Source organism: Meriones unguiculatus, chromosome 5 (assembly GCF_030254825.1).
Source record: "Meriones unguiculatus strain TT.TT164.6M chromosome 5, Bangor_MerUng_6.1, whole genome shotgun sequence".
NCBI lineage: Eukaryota > Metazoa > Chordata > Mammalia > Rodentia > Muridae > Meriones > Meriones unguiculatus.
In genome coordinates, this window is record NC_083353.1 from 92,043,528 (window position 1) to 92,063,423 (window position 19,896).

Below are 19,896 nucleotides of genomic sequence, written 5' to 3' on the forward strand. Positions count from 1 at the left end.
TAACTTCAGTTAAAGGGGATCCAATACCCTTACACAGACATACACGCAGTCAAAACACCAATACACATAAAATAAAAATAAAAAAATGTTTTAAAAAAAATGGAGCTTTCTTTCCTAACTTGTTTCTGCCAGTTGCAAAGCTGATTACAGCTATGCAAAAAGTAAGGGAGTGGGGTAGAAAGGCAGGGAGACACACATGGACAAGCATATGCAGACGGAGAAACTACATCAGGAATACAAACACTGGGCAATAATGGATCCGAGAATGAACTGCCCTAGATGAACAAACACAGAAGACAGATCCAAACCAGCACAAGCCACTTAGTTGAATCCCTAAAGAAAGATAAAAAATATTTGTAGAAACGCAAACCCAACACCAAGCAAGATAAAATGCAGAGTGTGGCAGATGATCAAAGGGGATAAGGCATGAAACAAGAGCGGGAGAACGTGACGCATAATGAGAACTCGTATCCAAACCTTATAAAGAACTCTCAAGCCAAAAAGCAAGAAAAATAAAGTACCCTTTAAAAATGCCAAAAGATTTGGGCACTTCAGAAAAATGGGAGTAACAAGCATGTGAAAAGAAGCTCAGCAGAATAAATCTTAAGTCTGTGAACATGAATGAGAATCAGGCTTCAACTCCATACCTGTTGAGATGATAAACACTAAGAGGGGTGACAAGATGGCCCAAGCGGTAAGAGTGCTTGACAGTATGTCTGATGATCCAGTTCAGTCTCTGGAATCTACACTCCCTGGAAGGCAAGGACTGACCCCTGAAAGTTGTCCTCTGAACCCCCCCCCCCCATGTGTGCACATACAGTAACTAAATAAGCAAATGTAAAAAAGATGAAAATACCAAGTAGCGTTGAGCAATGAAGAGAATGGGAACACTGACACACTGCTGGTGTAAACTGGTCCTTCTAACCTATGAGGGAAAACAATTGCACAACCTGGTAAAATGTTAAACATCTCCCCAACACACATTCAAGACATGTCACACTGACACCTAGAAAAGAGGAAACCATGCGTGCACGCAGAGACTTGTACCCAAAGGCTCACAATAATTTTATTAACAGTCAAACAATGGCAGCAACTTCAAATGTCCATCACTGGGTGAATGCACAAATCTATTCCAAGAAATGGTCTCCACACTCTGAAGACAACACAAAAGACTCGGCACACATTAGTGTTCCCATCAATCTCACAATAGTTATGTGCAGTGGAATGAGCCTGATCAAAAGGGCACACTTCGTGCTTTAGTTTGTGTGCAATACAAGCCACTGGCTTAAGACATAGAAGATTAGTGGTTGCTTAGGGGACACAGGTGGGTGGCATCTGGCTCAGAGAAAGGGGTGTCAAATGGTCCAAGGACAGCTGGAGATGATAGGGAAATTCATCACCCTGACTGCAGTGAGCATTTCACCTGGTGTCTTCCCTTGTTAGCATTTCTCACAGTGTACACTCCAAATGTACTACCTGTTGGCTGTCCACAGTAGTGGTTTTCAACCTGTGGGTCAGGGCCCCTTTGGGGTTGCACATCAGAGATCTTGCATATCAGATATTTATGATTCATAACAGTAACAAAATTACAGTTGTAACATAGCAACAAAATAATTTTATGGTTGGGGGAGTCACCACAAGGAACTGTATTAAAGGGTGACAGCATTAGGAAGGTTGAGAACCACTGCTCCAGAGCTCTACACAATCCCTAATAGAATTATGGTCTTCATTTTTAAATATTACTTACACCTTGGAAAGAATACTTCAGGACTTTATTTTTTCAAGTTGCAAAATAAAAAATTCAAAAATGTTAGCTCACTGAAAAGCAATATCCTATATCCACACAGAAAAAGTACACAACGAAAAGCAGAAATTCTACTTCTATATGAAAGTCTTCCTGACCTAGTTCCTCATAATGAGCCAACCAATTGAGTCAATCACACGGCACCTGTCCCCTCTCCTCTCCACCCTGCCTACTGCTGTGGCTTCCAGCACTTACACCATGGGGTGTGGAAACCCAAAGCACGGTCTTCAGCTTGTCTCCAACATTGTCTATCAGAGGGGCCTGGGAAGTGGCCATGTGTGTGTGGAGTCCACCATCTCCGATCTCCTCTATCAGAGGAGCCCGGGAAGAGGCCAGTGGCTGCTCTTGACTGTCTTCACACCCCTGGGTGGCCATGTTTGTGCAGAGGCCACCATCTCCAACCTCCTCCAGCAGAGGAGCCTGGGAAGTGGCCATGTTTCTGCAGAGCCCATCATCTCTAATCTCCTCTATCAGAGGAGCCCGGGAAGAGGCCAGTGGCTGCTCTTGACTGTCTTCACACCCCTGGGTGGCCATGTTTGTGCAGAGTCCACCATCTCCAATCTCTATCAGAGGAGCCCGGGAAGAGGCCAGTGGCCGCCCGTGACTGACTTCACACCCCTGGGTGGCCATGTTTCTGCAGAGCCCACTATTCCTGATGAGCAGGGCACTGTCCTCTTCCAAAAGGGGAGCTTGCAGAGAAGTGAGCATTGAGGGCTGAGTCCCAACAAGCTCCTCTTCCTCTGAAGCTGAGTCTTCTGTGCCAGATGATGAGGTACTGTCCGAGTCACTGGGCTCAGGACTAGGACCTGGAGCCTGCTGTGTGAGGCTGCACTGGGGTGCTTCTCCGGCAGTTTCTTCCTCCTGCACCAGGAGTGCGGCGGCTTCCAGTTCCAGTAGTTCTAACCCCAGCTGGTCCTTACTGAGAGAGACTCCTTTCAAGGCTTCTGCCAGGGCAGCCAACTTTTTGGACCTTGAAAATTATATTAAGAAGAAAAATTAGGTCTGCTCATTAATCAGAGTGGTGACAAAAGGGTATAAAACATCACAAACCTGGCACTTCACATGGTGCCGGGGCAAGCCCAAGCAGGTCACAGATGTAAGTGTGAGAACGTGAGAAGGCATGCAGCAGTGGAGGAAGTGTGGGCTCTCTCTATGACTTTAGAATGCGGAAAGCCTTTTTATCACTCACGGGATAGGAGCTATGGGAGGAAAGTTTGATACAACTAAGGGAAACCCCACAACCCTCAAAACCAGATCAAAGCGCTAATGCTAAGTTGAGATTTTTCATCTTACTTCGAAGACTAGAGCCTAATCCAGAGGAAGTTTTGGAAACCAGAATTCTAAGACAGGAGAGTCCAACCAAAAAATGGGCAAATGACAGGGCAGATGGTGGAGCTTTAGTGTTGCTTACTGTTTTAATTTTTAAATCTACTAGGAATGCAATGTCTGCTCCTTAGAAGTGTTCAAATTTTGGGACTGGTGAGATGGCTCCGTGGGTAAAGGCACCTGTTACCGAGAATTGCATTGTCTAGACACACATGGCAGAGAACTGACTCCGGCAAGATGCCCTCTGACCTCTATGTGTGCTCACAATAAGCAAACATGGCTTTGTTTTAAAGGAGCTAGTGTGAACAAGACGGCACTTCCCATTGAGGAACTTGCCTGTGTCTCAGCCCCTTCCTCACAACAGTCAGTGTTCCTATGAGTTTCTACACTGACATGGTGGAGCAGTGTCGAAAGATGAGCAGAGTGAGGAGAAGGGGACAAGGACAGTGGCATGACTGGCTGAAGAAAAGCCCCAGGCTTCAGGGGCACCTCCAGAGAGCTAGCTAAAGGAAAATGTCTGCCAAAGTAAAGATGACTCCAGACAGACCAGGGGAGTGAGCTAAGGACTCAGCAAGGGACAGCCTGCAGTTGGACTTTCACCACTATGAGGCTTCCCACAAAGAGCAGTTGTACATGAGCCATGCAATCCAAATGGCATCTGTGCCTACAACTACCCATGGGAATCTTTATTTTTCCAGAAAAAAAAATTACTTAAAAAATCATATGTTGATTTACTTTTGACCCGTCACTAGGTGGCTTTTTTTTTTTTTTTTAAGGGAGAGAGGGAGAATTTCCTGGAAATTAAACCCATGGCTTTATGCATGCTAGATAAACACTTCACCAATGAGCTACAACTGCTGCCTTTGTTTTTTTGGGACTTGACAAGTGGATCATTAAGTCACACCCCAAACTAGATTTTCTTAGAAGTTGCTACAAATGTAACTCTACCATGTAACTGTACGTTCTTTGTACAGTTGTAAGATGGTAACATCCCATCTGGAGGATTTTTAACAAAATTATAGATTGCTGACAAATTCTAGTAAATTTAACTACAGTGAAAGTGTAAAAGTAACAGCTATAAGTACACACCCCTGACATGGCTAAACTGATATCATTCCTCCAACTACTTCACATTTGATGACCAAGTTTTGGGTTAGGAAGTGTTAAAAAGAACCCACAGCCCATGAAATAGTCAAAGTGCAAAAAGAGCCTCAAATGTATTAGGGGGTGGGACTCAGGCATAAATGAAAACATACATCCTGATTCTTGCTGTAGAACTGTGTCTTAAGTGATCAATCAACTTTTCACCACTTCCTGCCATGGCAGGTCTACTGTAAATCTCATAGTAAACCACTAGCTTTCATTTCCTCTGCACAAACCCAGGCCTGATGGGCAGGATGCTGCTCTGAGACTGCAGCCAGCACCTGTGAATGCAGGCCAGGATTCCAGTGAGGCAATCTGAGCCAGTTCATACTGGGTGACAGAGTCTACTGGCTAACTGTGCCAGGACACCTCACCTTCTATAGGATTCTGCCCCTTAGCCCCACTCAAAGTCTCAGGCTTAGTCTGGAGCCAAGCAACACTTTTACAGGACACTAATGACAGCGCACATTAGAATTCCTTTCTAATAAAAATTAATAAACCGTTCTAAACTTCTGGGCCAGCTGTGCCCCACCCCTTACATACATACACACATTTTATTTTTAAAAATTAGATTTGCTTACTTAGTGTATGTGGTGGAGGTGCCTTGATGTGGGTACGGAGTTTAGAGGACAATTCAAGCTGGCTCTATCATTTCAGAGACAGAAAACAGGTGTCAGTATTGGGGCTAAGTGCCTATGCCTGCTGAGCCATCTCACTGGCCCCTGCCCCAAACCTATTTCTATAGCCTAATCTACCAGGCTATAGGTAGAAGTTACCAGAAAAAGTAGAAATGCCATAAAAGACAAATACCCATTGAGCTATGAACAGCCTTCAGAGTGGAAGCCATTTGCAGGCCCACCACAAATGCTGATGTCTACCCTGTGAATAAAAAGCTGCTTCTTTAACCCAGAGGGGGAATTAAGTACGAGCCGTTTAAGTCATGTCACCTTGAGCAAAGGAGTGACTTCCAGTTCAGTTTCCAACTAGATTTTAAGGCACTCTGACATGACTGTAATTCAAGGGGCTCTCAGGCTCTGTCCACTGCATCTTATAACTAACGCGCCAGGTGGAGGAACATATACCCAACTCTCCCTCGTATCCCCCACTTTACAAGCCTGCCAGCTACTTTTCCGTGTTCCTCTGTAGGGCCTGATGCTGTCATGCCATTTTGTAAGCTGTTTTTTTTAAGGTGTCCCAAAAAGAACTGTAGGGGCTAATGCTGAGAGTCAGAATACTCTCAAAATAATGCTGACTAATGGAAGTCACTCACAAATGGCAGTTTCATTATTCATTACCTCAGTTACAGACAGTGCAAAACCAGGCAAATTCTAGTGAGAAGCAACAATGGAGGTACAAGGCAGGGACTGCTGGGTATTTTTGAGTCATTTCTTAGGATTGGGATAGTGGCTATATGTTTCACCCTGTAAAAAAGCTTTTTCTGTTTACCAAGAGCTTGCACAGACTTCAATAAAAACTAACTTAAGATGCCCCCATGAACATCTTCCTATTGTAAGTCCTGAAAAGGAAGCCTCAGCTTCTGGAGTAAAGGGCTGGAGCCAGAGTCCTAGACACAGCCCACAGGCACAGGCAAATAACAAACAACAGACCTCTATGAACATGTTCCGTATCCCAGGCTTCTCTTGAAAAGACAAGGCATGTGCTCACAAACCCAACATGAACCTTCAAACTCTGCCACCTGTGCAGAGTAGCAGATGGCTCCTTTCTCTGTACAAGTACACGGCTTGTGCATACCCAGCGTATCCCGAGTGTCAGTTACAGCACTGTCATGGGCCACTGTCCTTGTGTCTGAAGGCATCTGCCTCACAACTTCTGACCTATAAAGCCACGTTAATATTTTTTGAACTAAAACGTTTTTTTTTAAACTTTAATACTATTTCAAATTCTCAAACTATCCTCTTAGCCAACAAAAATCAACACTGGGTCATTAGAAATCATTATTTCCCATGTACAAATATTTAACAAAAGTGAACAGTATCATTAGATTTGTGCACGAGAGGAAGAAAGCTTACTTTCCTAACACAGTGGCTGTGGCTGCATATGCACACGTGTGTTCATATTTATGTGCAGAGATCAGAAAACCCTGGTTGGCATTCCTCAGCTGTATGCATCTTGTTTTACTTAAAAAACTTTTAAAGACTGACTTTATGTGCATGAGTGTTTTGTCTGTGCGTATGTCTGTGCACCACATGAACATCGGTGTTCAGAAGTCAGATGAGTGTCAGATCCTCTGGTACTGGAGTTTGAATGGTTGTGCGCCACCATGTGGGTGCTGGGAACTGAATCCAGGTTTTCTACAAGAGCAACAGTCTCTTAGCTGCTGAGCCAGATTTCCAGCTCCTTGTGTTTTCTTTTTTGAGACAGAAGCTTTCATTGGCCTGGAACTTACCAAGTAGTCTAAGCTGGTTAGCTAACAAGCCCCAAGACTCCAGCCGTCTCTGCTGCCTCAGCATGGAATTACAAGCACATGCCACGGCACCCAGCTTTGATTATAAAGGTACCAGGGATCCAACTCAGGTCCTCATGCTTGCAAGGCAAGCATTTTACCTACAGGGCTATCTCCCCAGTTCAGACAGCCCCCCAAGGGTATAAATGTAAGTTATTTCAAAAAGCACCACCCCCCAAAAACAAACAAACAAACAAAGACTACTCTATCAATTCCCCATGTTTTTGTACCACTGTTGTAAGGAGCAGGAGAAGACAAAAATCTATCTGGTCGACCTCAGCTCTGGGCTGCTCTTTTCCATTCAGCACATCTATGATGTTGCCCAGACAAGGGCCTGGTGTACTACACAAGTCTTTGAGAAACAATAATTGCTATAGCCATTCAAGTTATATTTGTTTCCTTTTCAAATAAATTCTGAAATTCAAGGGATTACTTTGTCTAATACTATCTACAAGGGTACCTGCTGATGTACTCCTATCTAGATATACAGACTCAAGCATATTTTTAAAGCATTTATAATGAAGCACTTAATCAGACTGTTTGCTTGTTTTTTAAAAACGATGTTTGATTTTAATTTTATGCTTGTAAGTCTCTTGCCATTTGTAGGCCTGATGCCCACAGAGGCCAGAAGCTCTAACCCCTGAGCCTCCTCGGCAGCCCCTCTCCTCTGCATTCTTCCACTCTCAGCAGTCCCTCTGGAGCTACACCAGAGTATATCACTGATTCTGTTCACACCAGCCAATGAGGCCTGTACCTTCCGAAACATCACCTCCTCAAGATAAAAATCCAACAGTAAGTCCCTAAATTTGACTACAAGTTGTCTACACATTATGCGAAAGCAGACATTGTGAGTTTCCAGATTCCAAGACTAGATAAAACTATTTTAGGGCACTGGAATGTCTCATTCCACAACTAACTTATCTAAGAAATAAATATCTGAGCATAGAAAACACCAAAGGAAGTCTTTATTCTCAGTCACCAAGATTCCTGGAGTCAAGAGTTCAGCATGTGCACAAGCAAAGCACTGGCAGAGGTCTGTGAGGGCCTCCAAGGCCAACTCCTTAAAAACTGATGCTACTGTTAAATGTGCACACACCCAGACCCTGTCAACAGAACATGCAAAAGATCTAGAACAGTTCTGAGATTTGGAGGAATCTCATGCTTTCTTATAATGATCATGTGACTATCTAAGATTAAGACTGCACTAGTTGGCTGAACACTTCATCAGAACCCCATGTTCACTTACTCTTCAAGACTTACAAAGGACTCTTCTATAATTTGAACTGGAGAGTTGTCAACATGTTCTTGTCAGACTCAAATTGGTATCTACAAAAATCACTGACTGCTAAAATAAGAATGAGAGAGTGGCTGATCTTTCACCAAGCCAGGAATTCACAGTACAACATAGTACAGCAGTGAGATGCTTATAGCCAAACCCAGTGGTGGCTTAGTAGTGTATGTTTCTACATACGCTAAAGCTGGTTATGGTTTGACTCAAATGACCGTGTCAAAATGCTTGCAGCTCAGAAGGAGGAGGGTCTGAGTGTTGCTACCTTTTTATATCTTGTCTTAGAGTCCAGGTAGGTTTTCTCTTGGTGCCATCTCACTCCACAGAGAAAGCTAGGCCCACACAGAGCAGTTTACAAAAGAGCAGGGAATGTGGTCGGTTGGCAGGGAGTGCAGAGCTCGGCTTTGATCACAGCTGCAGGGCCCCACCTGCTTCAAAAGGCAGCAACCACATAGCTCTTCCATTCCCTTGCTCAAAACCACAAGAAATCAGCTGCGATAAGCTGACAGGGAAAACATTATACAAACTGCTGACCCTGCTGCAGGCAGAGAAGAGCTGCCTCTACTTGGCTTTGATTTTCCTAAGCCTGAGCCTGAGGGAGAGGCAGTAGGACTTTCTTCTTGCCTAGTGCTCCCAATGGCAAGGTACATTCAGACAGTGCCTGGAGGAATACCAAGTGCAGAAGAAAGGGAAATAAATAAATAAACAAAATAAGAACACAGGCTAAATGCAGAGGCAAGCTGTCATCAGCAGCCAGGAAGAAATCATAGCACTACTCAAAGGCAACTAGGTTTAATGGGCTTTTGCTAAAACACACAGGGCTGGGAGCCCCGACAATGATCTTTGTCATGTTGTTGTCCTGCTGTGTGAGGCAACTATGTATTATAAGCCTTGCTTGTGCCTTGTTGTTATTGTTGTTCTATTGTTTAGTGTGCATTCAGAGAATCATACAGCAACAGAGCCTCTCCATGTTTGGCCTGGAAGCTGGACACTGAGCAATGGCAAACAGCAGTTGTTTTCTATGCACACACACACACACACACACACACACACACACACACACATTCAGGTTGTTCCCTGAGCTGTATGCAGCCTAGCTGAGACTAATGGACAGCCACACTGCACCTTTACAGCACAGCACAAAATGAACCACCAGCCTGGATGGTGTAACCTTGGTTTGGTTCCCCTAAGCCCGCTGTGGCTTCCAGACCCATTCCACTCTAATGTGGTCACTGCTGCCAACCAGGTGCCACATGACTAAGTGCCTGGAATGTGCTAGGCCCTGATAATCCAGAAGTGCCAGAGGCTTGCCCAATCATAGGAAGCTGTGTCCAGTATCAGAGCTCTGACCCACTAGGCCAACGCCACAAACTATGGCTCACAGAAACCAGACAGATGGAGTCTCGTGGGCAGGTGGGGTCTGGACAGCATGGAAAGCACTTGTACCACATAATAAAGACAGCTGGCTCCAGATCCAGCCAACTGCTACCATGTGAAGATGGGCCAGCAGCTGCCAGAACTCCTGACACAAGAGTTATAAATCCAGACTTTTACATAAAATCTTCCAATTTTTAAGTGTTAAAATCAATTTAAAGTTTCTAATAGCATAGGAAGAGCCACCAAATGTGACCCAAGGCAATTAGCTCACAATGTGTACATTTACTTAGCTCCATCTTTTCAATTCCCTGCTGTTTTCTATGTGCCATGGCAGGAAAGGCACTTCAAAAAGGTTTTCACACCTTATAGGACTGTCTTAACTTTCACAACATGCTGCAAGTGCTGGCCCTGCACAGCCCATCTCCCCCTTCCTTGCAGGGCTAGTTCACACCCCATCTATCTTCAGTTCTCTCTTCAAGGCCTTCTTCCACTAAGCCTGGTGGACTAGGCTGAGTGCCTGTGTTCACTATTTCCTATACTGGGCAATGAGCCCAGGTCACCCACAAGCTCTCTAGTTCTGCCCTCTGTTTATCTTGTCCCTCCAACTAGAACGCATGCTCTGTAGCAGACACTGCTTTATATACTCCACCAACAGAATGCAGAATGCACAGCTAGGTAGATAAGACCTCAGGCCCTAACATCAAACAAGCCTGGGTTGCTTGATCTCTCCAAGCCTCAATTTCTATACTTGCAACCTAGGGCTATAATAAAATGGGACATAACCCAAATGCCTATGCATCCCATGAGAGGAAGCAAGAGAATGTATATAAAGCACTGAGCCCAATACTTGGCATGCAGTAGGTACCTGATATATGCTGGTTGTTATCATTATGGACTGATTCCACTGTTAAGCCAGCATGGCATCAGTACAGCATGGTTGTTAGCATGCATTTATTGACCACTTACACTGTATGCCTAACTCCCCTATTTTAGGGAGGGCTGAAGAGCAGAGTGTAAGTGGTTTGTCTATGGAAACCACAGAGGTCTGAGGACTGACAAGCTGGCTCAGAGCTCATCCTCTCATCCATGATGCTCATGGCTTTGCTATCAGTATCCACTGAGGCAGGGGTAACTCTGTGACCTCAGTCTTCCAAAACTGAAAGCAGGACTGGCTGTGTGGACCATGGCTTACATCAAAGGCTGCCGCAGGTTTGACTGTAGCTCAGAAGTCAGGAGGGAGGAGTCTGACTTGGGTTCTTGGTTTCATACCCAGAACAATAAGATTACAGTTATATGGGGGCAAAAGCTGTGATATACATTAACTGACAACAGAGATGTCTTGCAGATTACATGAAACAACTGGAAAGGAATCTGAATGATATGCATCCCCAGTATCCACAAAAAGGACAGCAAAGAGCTGTGCCTTGTTTGGCTTTCAGAGAGGCAAAGAAAAGATGAGACAAGAAACAGTGATCCCCAGGAGCTGCTGAAAGTCACAGAGGAAAGGGCACCTGTTGGGCTAGGGCTAGCCTAAATCCAGGAACTCTGCATAGGACAATCTCCTATGGCCTCTTGATGAGCAAGACTGGAACATGGGGTGTGTAATCATGAAGTTGAGTAGACTCACATTTAACCTGGAGAGATTGAATTTAGTTTGGCAGAAGATAGCCCAGTTCCGATCTCAGTGTTCCTCATTCAACATTCCTTTCACATCTTAGGTAAAACAGAATGCTCATTCTAACTCCTTCAAATAAGAAACTCTTAATTCTTCAGTCTTCCACTGCCTGACCTTACATTTGGCATTCTTTAGTGCTCTACAAATGATTACTGGTAGATTTCTAGAGTCACATTTACAACAGGACTCACTTGGACAACAGAGTCCATTTCCAAAAAGACTAAATGGGTGGATATGCCAACCCAGATCCAACAAGGGAAACTTAACAGGGATGGAGGCAAAGCTCTCCAACAGCCAGGACAGCAGAAGTATTGTGTTTAAGAGCAGTATCTCACTTAGAGGGATATTAGAAGTTTCACGAACAGCAAAGAAAGGACAAACAGAATGTTAGAGTTCCCAATGTAAACAGATGGACTCCTGGACTATACTAATAAAGTGATGTTCACCATAATATTAGAGCTACTGCCTCTCTCTTCTCAGAGAAAGCTAAGACAAAGTGCAACCTTTCTGGAAGAGGAAATAGAAGATGCAAAGGCAACGAATGGCAGAAACTGTGGCCAGTCTGAGGGATGCTGACTACATTTCCATAGCAGGAAAGAGGGTGCCCAGCAGAACTAACGGTTCTGCTTAGAGTCTAAGCTTTGATATTGCAACATGATGCTATCATCTACAAAGTTCATAAAATCAAGTTATATCAACAAACATTTTTTTTAAAAAAGTAGCTTCATGAGTTTTTTGTTGTGCCACGTTCATAGATATCCTTAACCTCATACTGGTACAGGCAGTGGGATCAACACATGTAGCTTAGATAATGGGGTGGTAGACGTGGAAAAGTAACTCACTTAAGTTTTTACCCTATGAACAAGAGAAATTGCAGATACCTAAAAAGAAAGACAGCTATGGTAAAAATGTCATTTCAAATGACCAGGTTGGCATTTCTATGTGAAAGACACAGGGAAAGACACTATGGAAGGGAAAAAAAAAAAAAAAAAAAAAAAACAAAACAGAAAGGACACTATGGCAGAAATGCAGGCCTGGATTAAAGGAGAGGCACTGAGACTTAAAGGAGGGATTTACATGAAAGAGAGGATAGGAAGAATGGTAAGGGCCTAGTGATTGATTTAATATGGAGATGGGAATCAAAGACAGGCACACATGACTGAGAGGAGCCAAACGCTACAACCTATGTACAAGGACCAAAGCCCAGAACACAAAAATATCCCAAGTTATTAATGGATTTCAGCTTTACGTCATATGCTCAAAGCATAATTTTCACATATAGAAAAGATTTTATAATGATATTTGAATTTACTACAAATCAGTTGTCTAAAGTTTACTGAAACAATGTTTATAAAAAGAAAAAGAAAAAAGATCAGACAAATAGTCATTGAAAGAACTGCAATGGGACATGATGTACATGCCTGGAATCCCAGCACCAGAGAGACAAAGGCAGGAGTATCACAAGTTCAAAGCCAGCTTGGGCTACATAGCAAGATTCAGCCTCAAAAATAAGAAGGAAAAAAATTATTGGAGTCAGCCACACTACCAGCAGACAAAACAAACAGTAAGACAAAAGCTGCTAGTGATAGAAAGCTCACCCACCACGTGATGAACTTATGTTCATCAGAGAGATGCAACAATTATAAACTATTATCACCAATAACATGTCTCTCCATAAAGTAAAGTTTGATGAGTAGAATGAAAACACCGACGAGACAGCCAACACAGTAGGGGGGTTTCACATACCTTTTCCAGTTCCAACCTGACAGATAAAACAGCCAAATTGGTGAAGATAAAAGAAATCAAATCCTGCAACTGACAAGCTAGCTCGTTTCTGTGGTAGACACAGAGAGTATGGCAGCTAACAAGCAGAAAATAAACACTGTTTTGAATAAAGCTGAAAACTCACAAACACTGACTATATGCTAGATATAACATTAATCTCAATTTCCAAAGAATAGCCTAATTCTTTGACAGGAACAGAACCATTCAAAGTCAACAGCAAACACAGTATTCTAAAAATCAGTATGTTTGGAAAGGGGAAATCCCACACACTGTGAGTAAAATCAGAAAATATTTAAAATTGAATAATAATGAACATTTAGTGATTTCAAAACCTATGAGGTAACTAGAAAGCAGAGTTGGAAGGTAATATACAGCCTTAAATAAAGCAAGGCTCCCTGGGAAATGGTTAATAAGTGTTAATATTAGAAGCTAAGGAGAAAAAGAGAGCAAACGCTCAGAATGACATGGATAAAAGCTGAAACCAATCACATGAAAGGCAAACAAAAATAGATAGATCAACAGAAAAAGCACTAATAAATAAGGCAAACAACGCCCATCCCTTCTTCTTGAAGCTTATCTTACAAACAAGCAGAACAAAATGTGAGCAAGTACAGGCATCCTGAATGTAAAACCGGGTAATTTCAGACATGGAGAAAAGACATATAATGGGTACAATAATCTTATGCCAGAAAACTTGAAAATCAGGGGAAACAGAGAAATTTCTAGAGAAACAGAATCCATCAAGACTGAATGCATGATTATAAAGGGACTTCTGGTAAGATGGAAGGGCAAAGGCTGCCTCTGTGAGGGCAAGTGGAGAAGTCACAAATGGGAAGAAACTAACCCTATCCCAAAGAAAGAACAAAAGCTCAGAGCACCAAGGAGAGCCAGGCAGAGAACTCGGACGATGCTTCCAGAGGTCAGACATGAAACCCAGGCAGTGTGACCTCAGGACAAGGCCACAGCTTCCCTGAGTGTCCTAGTTAGGGTTTCTATTGCTATGATGAAATACCATGACCAAAATCAAGATGGGAGAAAAGAGTTAATTTGGTTTATATTTCTACATCATAGTCCATCATTGAAGGAAGTCAGGACAGAAACTCAAAGAGGGCAGGAACCTGAAGGCAGAAGCTGAAGCAGAGGCTATGGAGGAGTGCTGCTTACTGCCTTGCCCCTCATGGTTTGCTCAGTCTGCCCTTTTTATAGAAGCCAGAACCACCCAGAGATGGCACCACCCACAAGAACCCTCCCTCATCAATCATTAAGAAAATGCCCTATATCTAGATCTTATGGAGGCTTTTTTTTTTTCAATCGAGGTTCCCTCTTTTCAGATAATTCCAGCTTGTGTCAAGCTGACATAAAACTAGCCAGCACATAAGTTTTGATGATAGCAATTCTTCAGTGGAGCAACAGGGAGAATCCCATTCTTTCATGTTATATGCCTCTAAGGGCAGCAGCCAGGAACCACTATGAAAAAGAATGTGTTGTTAAAACTTGATCAGAGAACATTCACAGTTTCAGTCTGTCCCAGGAAAGCAGCTGTGAAGAACAGGCCAACCAGACTCTTCCAGCTGAAAGATGCAGGCAACATATTCAAGCTGAGGAATCAAAAAGAATGGTAATTCTGCCCCTGGTGGCTGGGAACAGATCTCATCAACTGAAAATTACACTGGAGCCTGGTGGTTCTGAGCCTGAGGCCAGTGGGAGATCACATTTAGGATACTGCACTTCACTGCAATGTGCAAGAACTCTAAAGTTCCAAACCTGATACCCACAGTGTCATTTCGCCACTGCCAGTGACCTCTGCCTTTAGTGATCTCAGTGCCATAGTTGCTTCTCGTGTTTTCAAAGCACTTGGTTTGGGAGACACTCCTTAGCTGAAATATCAGGATATATGACCTGGGGAGTCTTGGAGGATGAGAGAATCTTCCCAGCCCACATAAAGCAAAGCTAAGACCAGCAGAGGCCCCAAAACACAAACAAGGTATATTAGTTACTTTTCTATTGCTGTTTCTATTATTGGTTTTTACACTGTGATCAAGCCGACTTACAAAAGTTTATTTTTGGCTTTTGATCCCAGAGGGATGGGGCCAGCATGGCAAGAGACAGGACAGGTGAAGTTGGGAGCTGAGGCCTCACATCTCCAAATGTAAGCAGAAAGCAGAGGGATTGAACTGGGAATGGAACATGGCTTTAATATCCCAAAGCCCATGCCCAGTGACATACTTTTTCCAGGCTACACCTCCTGTATCTACCTAAACAGCACCACCAAATGGGGACGGAGTGTTCAAAATCCTGAGCACATAAGGGCCATTCTTATTCAAACTGGCGCATAAGGGAAATTTCAAGTGTGAAGACAACTGTGGTAGACAGAAGACACTGGTCCCATACAAACTCGGCAACAGCTAAACCAAAGGAAAGGTGAGACCCCCATAGGTTCAGCTGACCCCACCTACTTTGTGCACACATCCAGTAGGTTCCAAGTTTTTTTTTTTAACACTTTAAAAAAATACATTATAATTTATTACAATTTATTCAATCTGCATCCTGGCTGTTGCCCCCTTCTCCATCTCCTCCCTCTCCACCCTCTCTCCCTCTTCTCCGCCTATGCCCCTCCCCCAGTCCACTGACAGTGGAGGTCCCCCTCCCCTTCCATCTAACCCTAGCCTATCAGGGCTGGCTGCATTGTCTTCCTCTGTGGCCTGGCAAGGCTGCACTCTGCAGGGGGAGGTGATCATACGAAAGAGAGCCCTTGATCCCCTCACTAGGAACCCCACTTGGAGACTGAGTCCATGGGCTACATCCTACCACAGAAGGCCTCTGAAAGACTCTACTAATCAAGGTATTGAAGTAGAGGCTGAGACTCAGAGCCAAACTTTGGGCAGAATGCATGGAATCTTATGAAAGAAGGGGGAGATAGAAAGACCTGGAGGGGATAGGAGCTCTAAAAGGAGACCAACAGAGCCAAAAAAAAAAAAACTGAGCCCTGGAATCCTGAGAGAATGATGCCCCAACCAAGGACAATGCATGGAGAGGACCTAGAACCCCGGTTCAGATGTAGGCTCCAAGTTTTGAGGGGACAGAAAGAAGCTGTACCACAGCACTTCCACTCTGATTTCCTTAATTTCTAATGTTCAGCAGGGTTTTTGCTATACTGTATTCTAAAAGGTCCCGTGTGTTATTCCTCTTCATGCACTCATCTAATCTTTTTTCCATTTAAGCAAATACTTTTCCTTTCTGCAGGTTTCTTTCCTACCCTCTTCCCTTTCTCTTTATACTTAGTAATATCTTCATCTTATCAGCTTTACAAAATTACTTCCTCGAAAAGTCTTTTTATCCCACTTCTTATATTTTCCTAATTTTGTTTCTGAACTTTTTCACTATGAAATCTTTTTTTTTGTTACCACTCCACCCCAATCTTTTCCTCTCTATATCATCCTTCTTTATTCCCCTCTTTTCTTCTTTGACCTAGTTAACTTTAAATCTCCTTTTTCTCTTCCCTTTCCTACTCTTCCTTCCCAAAGACACGGTCTCAATATATAGCCCTGGTGGGCTTGGAACTTGCTATGTAGACCAGGCGGGCATCAAGTTCATAGAGATCTTCTTGTGTCTATTTCCCCAGTGCTGGAATTAAAGGTGTGTGCCACCACACTTAGCCTTCCTGGTCTACTTTCTCTATCTCATTCACTTATTATTTCCATACTTAAGTAGTCCTTTATTTCACAGCACACTCTATAACAGGTTTTGCCATTTTCAGTTTTATGGTCATTGGTGATGTATTTCAGGATTATAATTTATTTGAGCACATTTATCTTAGGTGGTTTTATGTTGCTGCTGCTACAGCAGCTTTTTTTCCTGTGCTGAGTGGTATTGGAGATTGAGCTTTCAAGAGCAGGCTGCTCAATAAGAATATCCTCTCCAAAAGTCTAGAAGAGAGACTGAAACCAAGAGATGTGCCAGTCATACACAACACAGCAATGCAAGAAACAGAAAAGCAAGGCAACATGATTCCTCTCAAAGAGAGCTATGCTCCCACCCCCAACTACCAACATCAAAGACACCAAGCAGACAAAAGACTAGATGAAGATTTCAGAAGCTAAAGAGGATACAAACAACAGATGAATTGATCCAGGTCGCAGAGAGAAAAGCCAGTAACACAGAGGAAAAGTCAGCATAAAAGATTAGAAAATGAGCAATTCAGATAAAAATGTCAGCAACAGGGTAGGAAACAGACTTTTAAAAAAAAAAGTGTTAGGGATGAATTAAATAAAATGAACCAAAAACATACAGTATCTGAAAAGATCATCAACAGACTGGATCAAACAGGAAAAATAATGTTGGGGGTGGAAGACACAGGTGAGGAAATACTGCATTTTAACACTGATAAGAAGTAAGAAACAAGCATAACAATATCCAGGGACTCAGGGATGCAATCAAAGTTGAAACTTAAGACTCTACAGAATAGAAGGAGCTGAGCTAAAGACTAAAAGGCAGAGACTATGGTCAATAATTATAGCAGAAAAATTCCACAAATCTAGAAATAAACATTTGAACAGGAGGCATTAAGAACCACATATGTTTGGCCAGAGAGGACCTCTTCCACAATATAGCCAGTTTGCCAAGAAATAAAAAGCACAAAACAATATTCAAAGCGCTAAGGGGAAAACGCCAACTCACCAACAAAGACAGGAACAGCAGATATCTGGTCAGCAACTCTTGAAGCCAGGACAGCAAGGAATGATATATTTTAAGAACTGAAAGGAAATAACCATTGGCCAAGAGTACTATATCCAGAAAAGCTATTTTTTTTTTTAATTAAAGAAAAAATAAGGGCATTTCAAGGCAAGCACAACCTAAGGCAGTTCATGACTACCAAGTCAGCACTGACAAGAAAAAAAACAAACAAACAAATAAAAAACCTTACAGGAATACTATACACAGAAGAGGAAGAAAAATGGTCTCAATCATAAGACCAAAGGGAATAATAAATTTCCAGAAAGAAATGGCTGAACAAAGGAAAGGTAGGAAGGAATCTATTATATCCAGCATAGCTGGCCAACAAACACCTGGTATTAATAGGGGTGAAAGCACAGAGGAAACAATAATCCAACAAGAAAACCAAGAAATAAAGTTATAGGAATCATTAACATCTTTTAATAATAACCTTAAATGTAGATGACCTCAACTCACCAATAGAAAGAGACTTTCTAAATAGGTAAAAAAACTGGGCACACCCTTCTATTGCCTTCTAGAAACAATCTCACAGGTATAGACATATACAAAGTGAGTGTCAAAGAACAAAAATCAACCTGTCAGGTGAGTGGAAATAATGTAGGAAGTTGGCATGGCTATTCTGATATCAAGCAGAATAGACTTTAGACCAAAATTATTCAGAAGTCCTAATGAAGGCCTCTATACATTAACAAGAGGAGCTATTCATAGAGAAAATATTGTGATATTAATGCATATGCACTGAATTTTGGGGCTCCCAATTTCATAGAACAAACAGTAATGGACACAAAAGGTCAGATAGGTCCTAACAGAATAATAGCGGGTGATTCAATACCCAACTCTAATCTCTGAATAGGTCATTCAATTGAAAAAAATCAATAAAGAAGCCTCAGAGTTCAACTGCAGCATAGGTCAAAGGAGCTTAACAGATATCTACAAAACATTGCAGCCACAGGAAGCAGAAAACCCATTCTTCTCAGAAGCCCATGAGCTTTCTAACAACAGACCACATTCTAGGCAACAAATCAAGTCTTAAGAAATACAAAAGAATCAGGACAACTTCTTTTATCTTATCAGATCACAGTGCAGTAAAACAACAAACCAAATAGCAAAAAAATTCTCAGAAACTACACAAATACATGGAGCCTGAACAATACAGTTCTGAATGACCAGTGGGTCACTGAAGAAATCAGGAAGGACATCAAAAAAGTTCTAGAATCAAATGAATATGAAAACATAGCTTTCCAGAATGTTCAGTACACAAGCAGAATCAACCAACCTTCCTTCCTTCCTTCCTTCTTCTCTTACATTTCTTTTCTCTCTATCTCTCTTTAGTTTTTAGAGACAGGGTTTCGCTGTGAAGACCTAGTGATAGACCTTATTGAAGCAGCGAATAGAAGCTAATGCAAGAAAGTTAAAGTATATACATGCAGTTGTATTGGAAGCAGCTCTTGGCTGCCTTGCAAAGGGAGAGAAACACAGAAAGAAGGAAGCTAGAATGAGGGAGAGAAGAGACAGCTGAAGGGGAATCTAAGTGCCTGGATTATATGGTGAAGGGGAGAGGAAGCCCCTGCCCCTGGGCTGGAAAGTTCAGAGTAGAAGATAGATATGCCCTGCAGCAGGTAGGGACTGAGGGATACTGGGAAAGCCTGGAGGTCAGGTCCACCTGGGTTGGAAAGCACCCCAGCTGCTCATCAGGCTATGAAGCCTGTTGTCTGGCTGTCCTGGAACTCACTCTGCAGACCTTGAACTCAAAAATTGGCCTGCCTCGACCTTCCAAGTGCTGGGATTAAAGGTGTGCCCCACCAGACCTGGCCAGGCAGGACATTTTTAAAAAGAGAGTTTCTAGCTATGAAAGCTTATGTTCAAAAAAACAAAAACAACAAACCCAGAAAGACCTCAAGCAGTCTAATGATTCACCTCACCTCAAGGTCACAGAAAACAAGCTCAATTTAAATCCCAAAGCAGTAAATAGCAAGAAACAACAGAAATGAACAAAATGAAAAGTAAATAGATACACAGAATCATACAAAGAATTGGTTCTTTGGGAAAAACATAAATAAAACAAGTAAGTTTGATAACTCTCTAGCCAAATAATTGCCAAAAAAGAAAAGACTTGATAAAACTAGAAATGAAAAGAGGTGGTTACTACAGAGTCTAGTAAATCATAGAAAATCACTAGAAAGTATTTTGAAAACATATGGCCCCAAAACTGGGAAGTTTAGAAAAAAATAGGTTATTTCCTAGATATATGATCTACTAAAATGAAAAAGATACAAATGAACACATCCATAACACTCAAC

At 42.5% G+C, this 19,896-nt stretch overlaps 1 protein-coding gene across 1 annotated transcript in view; it reads right to left on the reverse strand.

The window, feature by feature from the left end:
- Nucleotides 1–1,041: 1,041 nt before the first annotated feature.
- Shq1 (SHQ1, H/ACA ribonucleoprotein assembly factor) overlaps nt 1,042–19,896 on the reverse strand; it is a 103,362-nt gene continuing 84,507 nt past the window's right edge. Inside the window, exon 11 of the mRNA XM_021639494.2 lies at nt 1,042–2,774. Coding sequence (XP_021495169.1) covers nt 1,934–2,774 — 841 coding nt within the window. The 3' untranslated portion in view covers nt 1,042–1,933. The remainder of the gene's footprint in view (nt 2,775–19,896) is intronic.